A 12956-nucleotide genomic window follows, 5' to 3' on the forward strand; every position below is an offset into this window, starting at 1 on the left:
GTACCAATATATATTTATGACTGTATCTGTAATTTTCACTCCATGCAGCTGAAGAAGTGGGTTTTTTACTCATGAAAGTCTATGCCCAAATAAATCTGTTAGTCTTTAAGGTGCCACCGGACTCCTCATTGTTTTTGTGGATACAGACTAACATGGCTATCCTTCTGATACTTTATATTGATATAACTGTGTCCACACTAGGGGTGTTGTACAGCTTTTACTATGCCAGTATAATGAAAATGGTACAACCTTTGTGTGTAGAGAAGCCCCAAAAGAAAAAAGAGAAAGGATAAAATTATAAAGAGCTGCATGATCTATTGTGAGTAACAGCTCATTGGCACCATGAGTGGTCTTGGGGAGTAACACCACTTTCCCCCACCACTTTGCCCTAACCCAAAGAGCCTAGCAGAACCTAGTGGAGCATCTGAGACCCCTCTAAGAGGAGCCATGATCATGAAGCCCAGTGGAGCATAGGAGTTTCATCAAGGGAAAGCCCAATACGAAGAACCCAGCAGAGCAAGCAGACCCCATTGAGGGAAAGCCAAGCCCAAGGGGCCCAGCGAGCATTCTTGATCACATTTGGAACATCTGTGTAATCTACTCTGGGTGTCATCTCACATTGGTTGATCTTTGAAGGGTCAGAATCCATTAGCTATGGATGTAAGATCTTAAATACAGTTTCTACTAAGAAGTTTTCAATATAGGTCCAGAATCCAGAGCTTGGCTTGGGCTATAAGGGCTGGCTAATAGAGAACAATACACAGCTCAGAGGAAGCTGGGGTAAACAGATAACCTTGTGTATTTCAAGTCAGTGAGCGGAGTCAGCATAACTCCGAATGTAACTAGGCATCCTTATCATGAGTTATAGACACATGAAGCACCGAGAAAGGCCTCACGGTTACTCCCTAATGCAGGGAGGAGATAGTGGTACAATACCTCTCAGATCCTAGACAAAGTTCGGGGAGAAGCCTAATATGATTGACATGAGTTATGACACCCTCCCCTCACAGATGTATGCCAGTCCTAGCCCACAGAAATGCAAGGGTAAACTTGTGAAATTGTTAAGTACTAATTACTGCTTTTTTTGCTTTAAATCTCTAGGAATGTACCTGTTGGTCAACCGAGAGAGCTGCTACCTGATTCCCCTGGACCCCAAAATTAGGATTTAACCTATACACTTTAATAGACACAGTTTGGGGGTAATTACCTGTGTGTCAGCAATATGTTAATTTGGGCCATGGGTGGAACCATTATGTAATCTTTTACACCATTGGTTTATTGTGCTTATCTTGTCTTGCTGTTAGAACCTATCCAGGGGTTTGGGAAAACCCACCCCGTCCCTTATCTCCGCCAGGGGCGGCTCCAGGCCCCAGCAGGCCAAGCACGTGCTTGGGGCGGCATGCCGCGGGTGGAGCTCTGCTGGTCGCCGGGAGGGCAGCACGCAGGGTGCCTTCGGCGGCATGCCTGCGGAGGGTCCGCTGGTCCCGCGGCTCCACCGAAGCCGCGTTACCAGCGGACCCTCTGCAAGCACGCCTGCGGGAGGTCCACCAGAGCTGCGGGACCGGCGACCGGCAGAGTGCCCCCCGCGGCATGACGCCGTGCTTGGGGCGGCGAAATGTCTAGAGCTGCCCCTGATCTCCGCCCAATGAGCACCATATATAATCTATTGTAACTAATTGTTTTGCGGTGTCTCTGAGCCTAATAAGCAAAGTGACACTCGGCCAGCGTTGTGCGTAATAAACTCCTAGGTTGACTCTACACGGTGTGGATTATTGTTCCTTCTATCTTATTTTTGAGCATAGTTTGGAAGAGAATCACCCATATTTCCCCCGCTCCCTATTGACCCCTGATCACAGTGGGAGCCACTGTGGGTAGTTTTATGAAAGATATGTTTTTAAAATTTTGAAATAAGCACCTAACTTATGGTAATAGGCACCCTGTTAATAAATAGTGAATACAGCTCCATTATTTCCTGTATTCTGTACCTTAGTCCATTGCCACAATATTCTGCCAGCTGGAACTAATTTCTTTATCATGTCACATATTTCAGGATTGAATTTTCTGCATGGATGAAAGTATCCACAACCAATTATTCCTGAAAAATAAGATGCAATATACAAGTTCAGAATGATTGCAAGATGTAATTCATTCTTTCCTAAGAAAGAAATGTTATTTACCTTACAGTAGCCATGGTTCATTGAGATACATTGTCTACATAGATTACACTTGTGGTTTGGTGCACAGGTCCCCCATGCACGTGAGATTGGATTTTTTTGGCCAGCAGTGTCCATTGGGGCTGTACCTGTGCCCTAGATGCCCTTGCAATTACACCCCAGAAGGACATAAAGAGTGGAATGGGCCTAACCATCTTTCAGTTCCTTTATCATGACAGAATTCAAGTGATATAGGACTCTGAAGTAGCAGAGAAGGAAGGTGTGTCAGAGAATCAATGGGATCAATGCATTTCAAAGAACTGCAGTTACTGTAAAGTAAGTAACCATTTTTTCTTCTTTGAGTGATTGTCAACATGGATTCCACTTCTAATGACTAGCAAGCAAGGACCTCATAATCAGGAGGAGGGTGCTTGGAGTCCTATTTTAATAATAGTTGCAAGACAGGTCTGCCTAAGAGGGCGTCAAATCTTGAGGTCTCAACTAAGGAATAGTGCTGGATAAAAGCATGCACTGATCCTCATGTAGCTGCCCTGAAAATTTCTGAAATTGATATGCTTGCCAAAGAAGTTGCCTGAGCCTGGGTGGAGTGGGCTCTAACCTAATTTAGCTAACTCATAGCATGATCTAATTCAATTAGATATAATTTAGGTAGTCTTTGGGTGGATCTTGTCTGACCTTCCACCCTATCAGCAAATTCTACAAACAGCATGGGAGAGCTCCTGAAGGTCCTGTTCTGTCAAGATCGCATGAAAGAGCCCTAACCCCATTAAGGGCGTGAAATTTGGCATCCCCTTGTTTAAGTGAGGCCGGGAAGGAAAACTGGACAGTGAATCATCTGAATCAGATGAAAATCTAAAACAATCTTTGGTAAAATTTAGGGTTAAGCTTCAGGGTCACTTTGTCTTTGACGAAGTGGGTATTCACCCACGAAAGCTTATGCTCTGATATGTCTGTTAGTCTATAAGGTGCCACAGGACTCTTTGTTGCTTTTTACAGATCCAGACTAACATGGCTACCCCTTTGATATTTGTCTTCAAAGAGCACCATGTCAAGTGACCACGAGGACCTGAATCTTCCCTACCCTTTGAGCTGATGTTATAGCTACAAAAGAACATTTTTATGGATAGATGGTATAGACAGCAAGTTGTTCTGCTAAAACTGCATTTAGGTCCCCTGAAGGAGAGGGCCCCTGGACTGCAGAAAATGCGTGAATAAGGCCCTTGAGAAATCTAGCAATTATAGGGTGGTAAAATATGGTGGAGGACAGTGAGTGGGTACTCTTGCTAAATGTACACTTATGGAGCCTGATGGATAGCCCTAAATGCTTTAGTGATAGCAGACAGCCCAAAATAGTAGGTATGGGGCTTCTAAGGGAGATAAGTGGCATTATAGAGCCCAAAGAGAGAATCTCTTCCATTTGGCTGAATAGGTTGTCTAGTTGAGTCCTTTCTGCTATGTATCAGTATCATGGACATCAGCAGAAGCAGCTTCTTTTGACAGTAATTGACCAGCCCATATCTATGTTGTCAGATGCAGTGATGCTGGGTTTGGGTGAAGGATCTGACCTTTGTTCTGGGAAATCATATTATATCAAGTAAGACAGGTAATGTTATCAGAGGGTGAGTTGACAGGTTAATTAGCTGTCTGGGCCAAGCTGGGGCCACTACAATCACTACTGCTGAATCCTGCTAAGTTCCCTATGTATTAAGAGGATTGGTGGCTAAAAAATTGGTGAATAAACGAGACCATGAGACAAGCAAAGCATCCAACAGGAAGCCTGGACTTAGGCCTTCCTTTGAACAGCAAGTTTGGCATTTCTTGTTCCAATCTGAAACAAACAGGTCAACTGTCAGATATCCCCACCTGCAAAGCTGCTCAGTAGGATGGAGTCTTTGACAGTCCATTGGCAGTCATTTGCAAATTGTCTGCTGAGCTGGTCCATTATGACATTCTGCAAGCCTGGTAGTTGCAGAGCTATTTGTGTGATTCAGTGACGAATGCACTAGTTCCAGAAACGAACAATTTCTTGGCAAAGTGTGTATGTTTGTTTGTTGGGGGTGGGTGGGGAATGAATGTGCTCTTTCATGTCTGTTGACTTAAAACATTGTTGTTGTGTTGTCTGTCATTACCTGGACAGTTAATCTATGCACCATGGGAAGAAATGTTGTGCACACTAGACAAATAGCTCTAAGTTCTAGGAAGTTTATGTGAAGGTGAGTATCTTCAGGAGTCCAAAACGCTTGTGTCTGTAAGTAGTCTAGATGAACTTCACCACAAGTGTGGAGGCAGCTGTCACCAATTTCTTGATAGGTACGGAGGAGAAAACAGTACTCCTTGTATACCTGGAGAGGGTCCTTCAGCCAGTTGAATGATCCAAGACTTTTTGGGGAACCTGAACCCTCAATGTGCATGTGATGTCTATTGGGTAGATGCACAGATTTCAACCACCCTTGTATGGAATGTAGGTGATGTCTAGCATGCTGTGTAATGTATGTGTAAGAGGCCATATAAACCAGGTCTATAAGGCATACTCTTACAGACATTTGTGAGTAAGCCTACAGCTGGCTGATGAGATCTGGTATGGTCTTGAGTCTTCCCTATGGCAGATTCCACATCAGTTGAGTTTATCCACCAGCACTACCTCAATGAACTCTCTTTTCTGGGTCAACAGCAATGATGACCTTTTATTGTTTTTCCTGAGACCCACTGTGGTGAAAAGATGTAGGATTTTGTGAATGGAACATTTACTTTCTTGAACGAGGCAATCATGGAGGTATGGGTATATCTGACTCCCTTGGGTCCTTAGATAGGCCACCATGACTGCCATGCACTTGGTGAATACTCTGTTATGTGCAGCTGAAAGACAAAAGAGCAGAACTCAATACTGGTGGTGGGAAGCTCCCACTTAGAATCTCAGGTATTTTTGTATGCTTAGTGAATGGATAGGTGAAAGTATGTTTCTTAGAAACTGAGAACCACAAACCAGTCTAAGAAATCTAAGGATATTGAGCTTAGAGTTACCCTCTTGAATTTGAAATGGTGGATGAACTTGTTGAGAAATCTCAAATCTAGGATTGGATGTCAGCTTCCCTTCTTCAGGATTAGAAAGTAATGTGAGTAAAATCCTTTCCCTCTGAACTCCAGAGGCATGTCTTCCAATGTGATGAGATTTAGAAGGGAAATGTTGTTTCTTTCTTTAATAATATCTCATGAGAGGGCCCCCAAAGAGGATAGGAAAGGGGGGAAGGAGATAGGAAGTGACTGAAATTGAATAGAATACCCCACATTGATCACCTCTAAAACACAACTGTCTGAGGTAATTCAATTCCAGGCTTTCTAAAAATTCAAAAGCTGGTGTCAAAAAAATAGAGGGTGGAGGGAAGGGTATAAATACTCAAAAGTCTCCACATGGCTCTTGCAGTTGGCATCAAACTTGCTGCTGTGAGGTGGATGTGGGATGTGCAGCTGCAGAGGAAGAGACAGAGGACCTTCTGTTTCTTCCCCAATGGCTTTGATGATCTTAGGGGCATGTAATAATAGGTCTTTATCTAGAGTAGCTTTGTGACCTGGCTGCTTTTTACGGGCTGGCATATAAACTCTAGGGAACTGAGAGTGGCTCTCAAATCATTCAGAGAGTGCAGTAGTTTGAGCATTGGCTTGCTAAACCCAGGGTTATGAGCTCAATCTTTGAGGGGGCCATTTAGAGATCTGGGGCAAAAATCTGTCAGGGGGTTGGACTAGATGACCTCCTGAGATCCCTTCTAACCCTGATATTCTATGATTCAAACAGATATAGAAAAGAAAACAATTACACTAATATCACTATTTACTTATATCTATCGATCAATAAATATACACAAAATCAGTAAAGTCTCACAGAGTGCAGAGAAGTGGAATTGTAGGAGTTCCATCTCACAGCCATGTGTGGTAAGAAGGAACTGAGGGAAAGTTGGGTCCATTCCACACTTTATCTGCTCAGGTGTGAGGGATGCAAGGGCATTCAGGATACAAGTGCTGCCCCGACGGACACTGCTGTCTAAAAGAATCTGATGTTAGAAGCATGGGGTGCATGCACACAAGAAGTGACCTTCATGTGGATAATCACTTGAAGAAGAAAAAATAGGTACAAACACAGCCATTAGTCTTGCAAATATTTCTATACATGCCTAACGTTAGGCACATGAGTAGTCCTGTTGACCTAAATGGGACTAATCACAAGCTTACAATTATGCCCATAAGTATGTATGTATTATTTACCTTATTTTTAATTCATATCTGCAACAGGAAAACCTTAAGTTTCTTTCAAGTGGTAATGAACATAAAGGTTGTCATAAAGAAAGAGGAAGATAAGTGATGCCAAGGAGACAGAATTAATGTTAAAAATAAGTTAATATAGGAGCCCACCAGATAAAAGCATAGCAGAAGGTAGCAGAGCTGTGGGAGCTGAACATGCAGGAGTAACTTCCCTGAAAGGTAAAATTTTCCAGAGCAAGGAGGAGCAGAGGAAGAAAGAAATGGAACTCGGGTGTCTCTTTTGTCCTGGCTACTCTCATTGCCCTAGTAGGCAGTCTTTGTAGTATATGTTTTGCTGTGTTGAGCGCAGAAATAGGATGACTGTAATACTCCCATAGAGTGTCTAGCAATAGCCTTGCTAACATCACTGGTCCTGATTCTTGGATCCAACTGAACTAAGTTTGGCTCATGATCCACAAAGTAGGAGTGTAGTGTGCAAAGCTGGCTTTATGCTACATTTGCAGCACCCTAGCTCTGGGGCCCATTCAGCCCTAACTTAATTAGAGCAACTTCAGGATTGTTCTAACCTATGCCCAGTGGTGGCTCCAAGCACCAGCGCAGCAAGCACGTGCCTGGGGTGGCAAGCCACAGGGGGCGCCCTGCCAGTCACTGCAAGGGCGGCAGTCAAACAGCCTTCGGCGGCATGTCTGCGGGAGGTCCATCGGTCCCGCAGATTTGGCAGCAATTTAGCGGCGGGTACGCCACAGCCGCGGGAGCAGCAGACCTCCCACAGGCATGCTGCCGAAGCCAGCCTGACTGCCGTGCTTGGGGCGGCAAAAAAGCTAGAGCCGCCCCTGCCTATGCCCATTTATCTATGACCTCAATGGGCTGTTCAGGCTGCCAAAAACAGCTGAAGTATAAAAACACTCCAGCTGCAAGCCCTCTTCCCCCAGCCATACTCCTACACTGGGGGTTGGGGGGTAGCACAGTGTTAATATATGCATAGAGAGAGATATACCTATCTCATAGAACTGCAAGGGACCTTAAAAGGTCATGGAGTACAATCTCTTGCCTTCAGTGGCAAGACCAAGTATTGTCCCTGACAGTTTTTTGTGTTTTTTTTTCTTTGCTCCAGACCCTTAAGTGACCCCCTCAAGAATTGAGCTCATAACCCTAAGATTAGCAGCCCAATGCTCAAACCACTGAGCTATCCCTGCCCCTGTACTCAGAGACTCCCCCTAGGCTGGAGCATTTCCCAAGTAGCCTGTTAAACTGGCCTTATGTCCCCCTTTGCATCTTAAGAACAAGTTGGGTCCACTATTTTTTTTATACTATTCATGTGAATTATTAGAGATTTATGGGGGCAAAAGGGTAGTTGAAAATCATGACTGTTTGCAAGTCTATTTTCAATAAACAGACTTTGAAAAGTGTAATATAGAGTCCTTCTTGTTAACATGCAATTTTCATTTTTGTAATTCTAAATTCTATTCTGAGATCTGAAATTTATTCTGTATCCTACCAAAACAAACTCCACAAATGAAACAACCAGATCATACCTGCCAAAACCCAGACAGCTATGAAAAGGAACACTCGTGAGAATAATAGGTACAGACCCTCTAACTCACCTGAACACATTTGACTGGGCGATAAATTGGAAAGGAAAAGAGTGGAAGAACAACAGATATTTTGCTAAAAGACATAAAGGCATTGCTCAACTTAAAAATGATATGCTCAGATGTAAACTGAATTATGAGTTAGTGAATTAAAAACTTTAACAATTAAAATCCTGGGTTCAAATTTTATTATTTAGATTAACTTAAAAGGCTGTTTACCTGCAAAGTCCTGAGTTCAGGGTTCTGTATTTTTTAATTATTTATTTTTTTCAATGAGACTTATTGCAAAGTAAGGTATGACTCAAAATAAGGATAAATGGCAGAATCTGGCCCATAATAAATAGTTTAAAACAGTGACTCTGAACCTTTCCAGACTACTGTATCCCTTTCAGGATTCTGATTTGTCTTGCGTACCCCGAAGTTTCACCTCACTTAAAAACTACTTGCTTACAAAAATTAGACATAAAAATACAAAACTGTCACAGCACACTATGACTGAAAAATGGCTTACTTTATCATTTTTACCATATAATTATAAAATAAATTGATTGGAATATAAATATTGTACTTACATTTCAATGTATAGTATATAAAGAAGTATAAACAAGTTGTCTGTATGAAATTTTAGTTTCTTTGGTAGTGTTTTTTACATAGCCTATTGTAAAACTAGGCAAATATCAAGATGAGTTGATGTACCCCCTGGAAGACCTCTGTGTATCCTCATGGGTATGTGTGCCCCTGGTTGAGAACCACTGGTTTAAAACACCAAAGACTGAACTGCAGCTCTAATCCTACACAGATCTGCATAGGTGGCTGTGTGAAACACCAGCAAGAACTTAATTCCTTGTGATACTCCTTGCACAGGGAGGAATCACAGACTGTTCCATCCAGTGCACTGGGAGCTAAGATTCCTGTTGTGAACAGCACCAGTTCAGGGAGCTAAGTTCCTTACATGGCTTTTGAGGTTAGCAAAATCATCAACTATTTTAGAGGAAATTATATTGGTCATGTATTGTGAAGTCAGAGAGGAAAGCATTAATTAACTGCTAATTTTTCTTAACATATGTTTGTTCGTAATTCAGAAGCCTACACATATATATTGTTAGGGTGGAATTCACCTAATTTCAGAGGGCCAACACCAGGCCTTCACCAGGGACCTAAGAGGTGAACTGGACCTTGAATGGGCCCTTTGCAATACGACAAATTTCACCCTAAATGATTTGGTAACTGAAAACTTTAAAAAAGATTTATTGTATATTTAAAATTAGAAGTATTTAATTCACCTTTAAGTCACAAATCAACTGAATCTGACTGTCTCATTCTAATGCAAGGCCCAATTCTCCTCTTACTTGCACAATTTTACACTAGTACAACTCCAATTATTTCATTGGAGTTTCTCCTGATCTAAAATTGTGTAAGAGGACAATCAGGACTCAAGTTTATAAATTGTACATGTATTAGCCTACAGTAAAATAAATCAAAATTACAAAAAAAATGAATACCAAAAATTTTGTCTATGGATGCATTGGATGGTAGTGTGCAATTAAACACAGTAAACTGCCTTTTTAAACGCTGTGGGATGTCATTACGGCCTCCTCCAGGGTGTATCATAGCTGCTACTAACTGTACATCAACAATTGTAGTGAAGTCTCCAGGTTTATCCAAACTGTACATTCCTTCCATTTCCATCATCTGACGAACTATTTCATTTGTTACCTATAAGATTATAAAACAAATATTAATTACCATTTCAAAGGAAGAAAATGGAAATATGCTCATCTTCTAATTTTCTTTCTTCTTGCAATCTCTCCTCTAATCCTCAGACCAATTTGTTTTTATCTTAGTCTAGACACAGACCACAACACCTCCAAGACTTTCAAGATCACTTATAAGGCACTACCTTACCTACATGGCAAACCACCAGAAATTTTTTTTAAGAGCTTTAAAATATAACTAAATGGTAATAAAAACACTGTCTCACTCACTTTGACCAAATAAAGAAGTATTGTCTTGTTGTTAAGGCACTGAACTAGTACTCAGAGGAGCTGGGTTCAGTTCCTAACTGTGCTGCAGACTTCTGTGTGGCTATGGACAAATCACTTAATCTCTCTATGGCTCAATTTCCCATTTTGAAAAATGGGGAAAATACTGCTACTTGCCTTCTGCCAACCTTTCTCTAGCTTGTCTATTTAGATTATAAACTCTTTGGGAAAAGACAGCTTCTAAATATATGAATGTATTGTGTTTAACAAGTGGATCCAGTCTTGTCTGGAGACCTAGGCTCTACCATAATACAAACAAAAATTGGCATATATACCGCCCATGAAATATCTTCATGCTAATATTTATATCAGTTGGTCTTCCCATTTGTTGGGATGTTCTGGTGAAAAGATTAATAGAAGGAAATTAGTAGGTGAGTATATTTAGTATTCCCCGGCATAATTTCTCCATTAATCATTGATAAGGAAACGTATCCATCCAATAGGTGACTGGTGACCTTGGGAAGTGAGTGTGTCCTAAATCTCCTCAGGAGCTGAGTTTCCTAACACCTATATGTTTCCACAAGGCAATATGTTATGTATCTGGTTATGGAAACTTCCATGACTTCTTTCCTTTGCTTTTTTTGGGTGGCAAGAGACATACTAGGCTGTGGGTCTTTCTTATGTGCTATGTTTAAGGAAAACAGATTCATTGTGCTCTTTGTACATCTATATCTTGCCATCTGTTTTCTGTGATATGAACTGGCTTTGGATAAGGAAAGCAGAATGAGAAGAGTACAATATCTTGGGAAATGTGGAGTGGAATATTCTTATTTTAAATAACTCTAGGAGCAATACTAAGAACTAGTTTGTCTGCGTACAAGACACCATATGGCTTTTCCACAAATAATACAGAACTCTTTTGCAGAAATTTATGGTTTACTACAACTGACTGGTCCTGTCAATTTAATGTCAGGCTGAACATTTGAATAACATGCTGTTTTAGGGATTATACTGCTTTCATTGGAGCTTTTAAAAAAATGACAAAGTTAAGGATAATATATGAAATATGACTCCTAAGTACAAGATATATCTTCAGAATATCTATTCTACTCTCTGATGTTTGTTTAATAATTACACCATAATCATATGGATTTTCTATGATTTACAGTTTAATAAAAACACTGCATTGTAAAAAGGAGTAAAATATTTACTGTATATGAGAAAAAATCTGACTGATAAAATCTGAGATTCAAATATTCTTGTTAAATACTACAGAATATATTTTAGTCTTATATTCTTATATGAAGTTTTCTTCTATACCTGATCTCCCCATTCATTAATTATTGGCATATTAATATCATCAATAAATACGGTCATTCTTCTCCCGCCTGGTGGTCCATAAGTACTACCCATGCGTTTGTCCACATAACTCTCTATTGTCCTCTGAAGAAAAAGTAAAAGTTTTAATTTAGTATCTACAATACCAGCATATTTTAAAAACATTTTATATTTATATTTGGAAAGGGTTTTTTTTTTAAATTTGCTGCTTGTTGCCTTGAGATAATGGAAAATTTCTTATCTGATCATTTTCTTTTTGTCAGCAGTTTCTCATCTCATTCTTCGCAAATAGGCTGTCTCTCTCTCCCATGGAACGCAAAGGTAGTCTGGAATTATTCCTGGAGGATTTGGGACTAAAACTCCTCACCTCATGCCACCAGGAGAATTTTTTTCAAAGTAGTAAAAAGACTCCTAACAACCGATTATTAGCATTAAGATGATAACCTCAAATTATATTAATGAACCTTAAGGTGTGTTGAAGTCTTCATTTAAAGAAAAAAATCAATTTGTTTTGAATTATATTTTGGTCATTTAAACTACTAGGGTGGGTAGACTGAGGAGACTGATCAACTAAGACATTTTCAGTTCTGGTGCACAGCTTCTCCCCTCAAAATTCACTAATGGGCAATAAAGAGTAATGAATTACTAAAGCAAGATGAGAAAGAATAAACTAGAATTTAAATTATTAATTACAGTAGAATAGTAAGCAGAAGAGGAGGTTACTCACCTTGTGCAGTAACTGATGTTTTTTGAGATGAGTGTCCCTCTGGTTGCTCCACTCCAGGTCAAGGGTGCGTCCCTGCACCTTCGTTCGGAGAGTTTTACAGCAGTGCCCGTATGGGTCACGCACACGCAGTGCCTGCCTCACGCGCTGCCAGTGCCTCAGTAGTGTGCATGCGGCATGGACTCCTCAGTTCCTTCTCTACAACAGAGCCTGCACCAAACTCCGAAGTAGAGGGGAGGAGGGTGAGTAGTGGAGCACCCACATGGACTCTCATCTCGAAGAACGTCAGTTATTGCACAAGGTGAGTAACCACCTCTTCTTCTTTGTGGGTACTCCACTCCAGGTGACTTAAAAGCAGTATCTCTTAGGATGGTAGGGACTTCGGATCTGGTAAGAAAGCCACTGACAGCAAAGCTTGGCCCACTTGAGTGTCCATCAGGGGTCCCTGTGTGAGAGTGTAATGTTTGACAAAGGTGTGCTCCGAAGCCCATGTGGCAGTCTTGTAGAAAAGGGCAACAAAAATGATTAGGGATATGGAGTGTCTGCCATATGAGGAGAGATTAATAAGACTGGGACTTTTCAGCTTGGAAAAAAGACAACTAAAGGGGGATATAGTCTATAAAATCATGACTGGTGTGGAGAAAGTAAATAAAGAAGTGTTATTTACTCCTCATAACACAAGAACTAGGGGTCACCAAATGAAATTAATAGGCAGCAGGTTTAAAACAAAAAAAGTAATATTTTTTCACACAACACACAGTCAATCTGTGGAACTCCTTGCCAGAGGATGTTGTGAAGGCCAAGACTATAACAGGGTTTAAAAGAGAACTAGATAAATTCATGGAGGATAGGTCCACCAATGGCTATTAGCCAGGATGGGCAGGGATGGTGT

At 41.0% G+C, this 12956-nt stretch overlaps 1 protein-coding gene across 17 annotated transcripts in view; it reads right to left on the bottom strand.

The window, feature by feature from the left end:
* DNAH8 (dynein axonemal heavy chain 8) overlaps nt 1-12956 on the bottom strand; it is a 556010-nt gene that overhangs the window by 137071 nt on the left and 405983 nt on the right. For 16 of the 17 annotated variants that reach the window (XM_039529004.1, XM_039529011.1, XM_039529005.1 and 13 more), the window contains 3 exons: nt 11323-11445; nt 9523-9736; nt 1986-2095 (listed from right to left, as the gene is read on the bottom strand). In XM_039529004.1, the coding sequence (XP_039384938.1) occupies nt 1986-2095; nt 9523-9736; nt 11323-11445 (447 nt within the window). The remainder of the gene's footprint in view (nt 1-1985; nt 2096-9522; nt 9737-11322; nt 11446-12956) is intronic. The other variant, XM_039529015.1, reaches the window with a different exon arrangement.

This window comes from Mauremys reevesii, linkage group 3 (genome assembly GCF_016161935.1).
Source record: "Mauremys reevesii isolate NIE-2019 linkage group 3, ASM1616193v1, whole genome shotgun sequence".
Classification (NCBI taxonomy): Eukaryota; Metazoa; Chordata; order Testudines; family Geoemydidae; genus Mauremys; species Mauremys reevesii.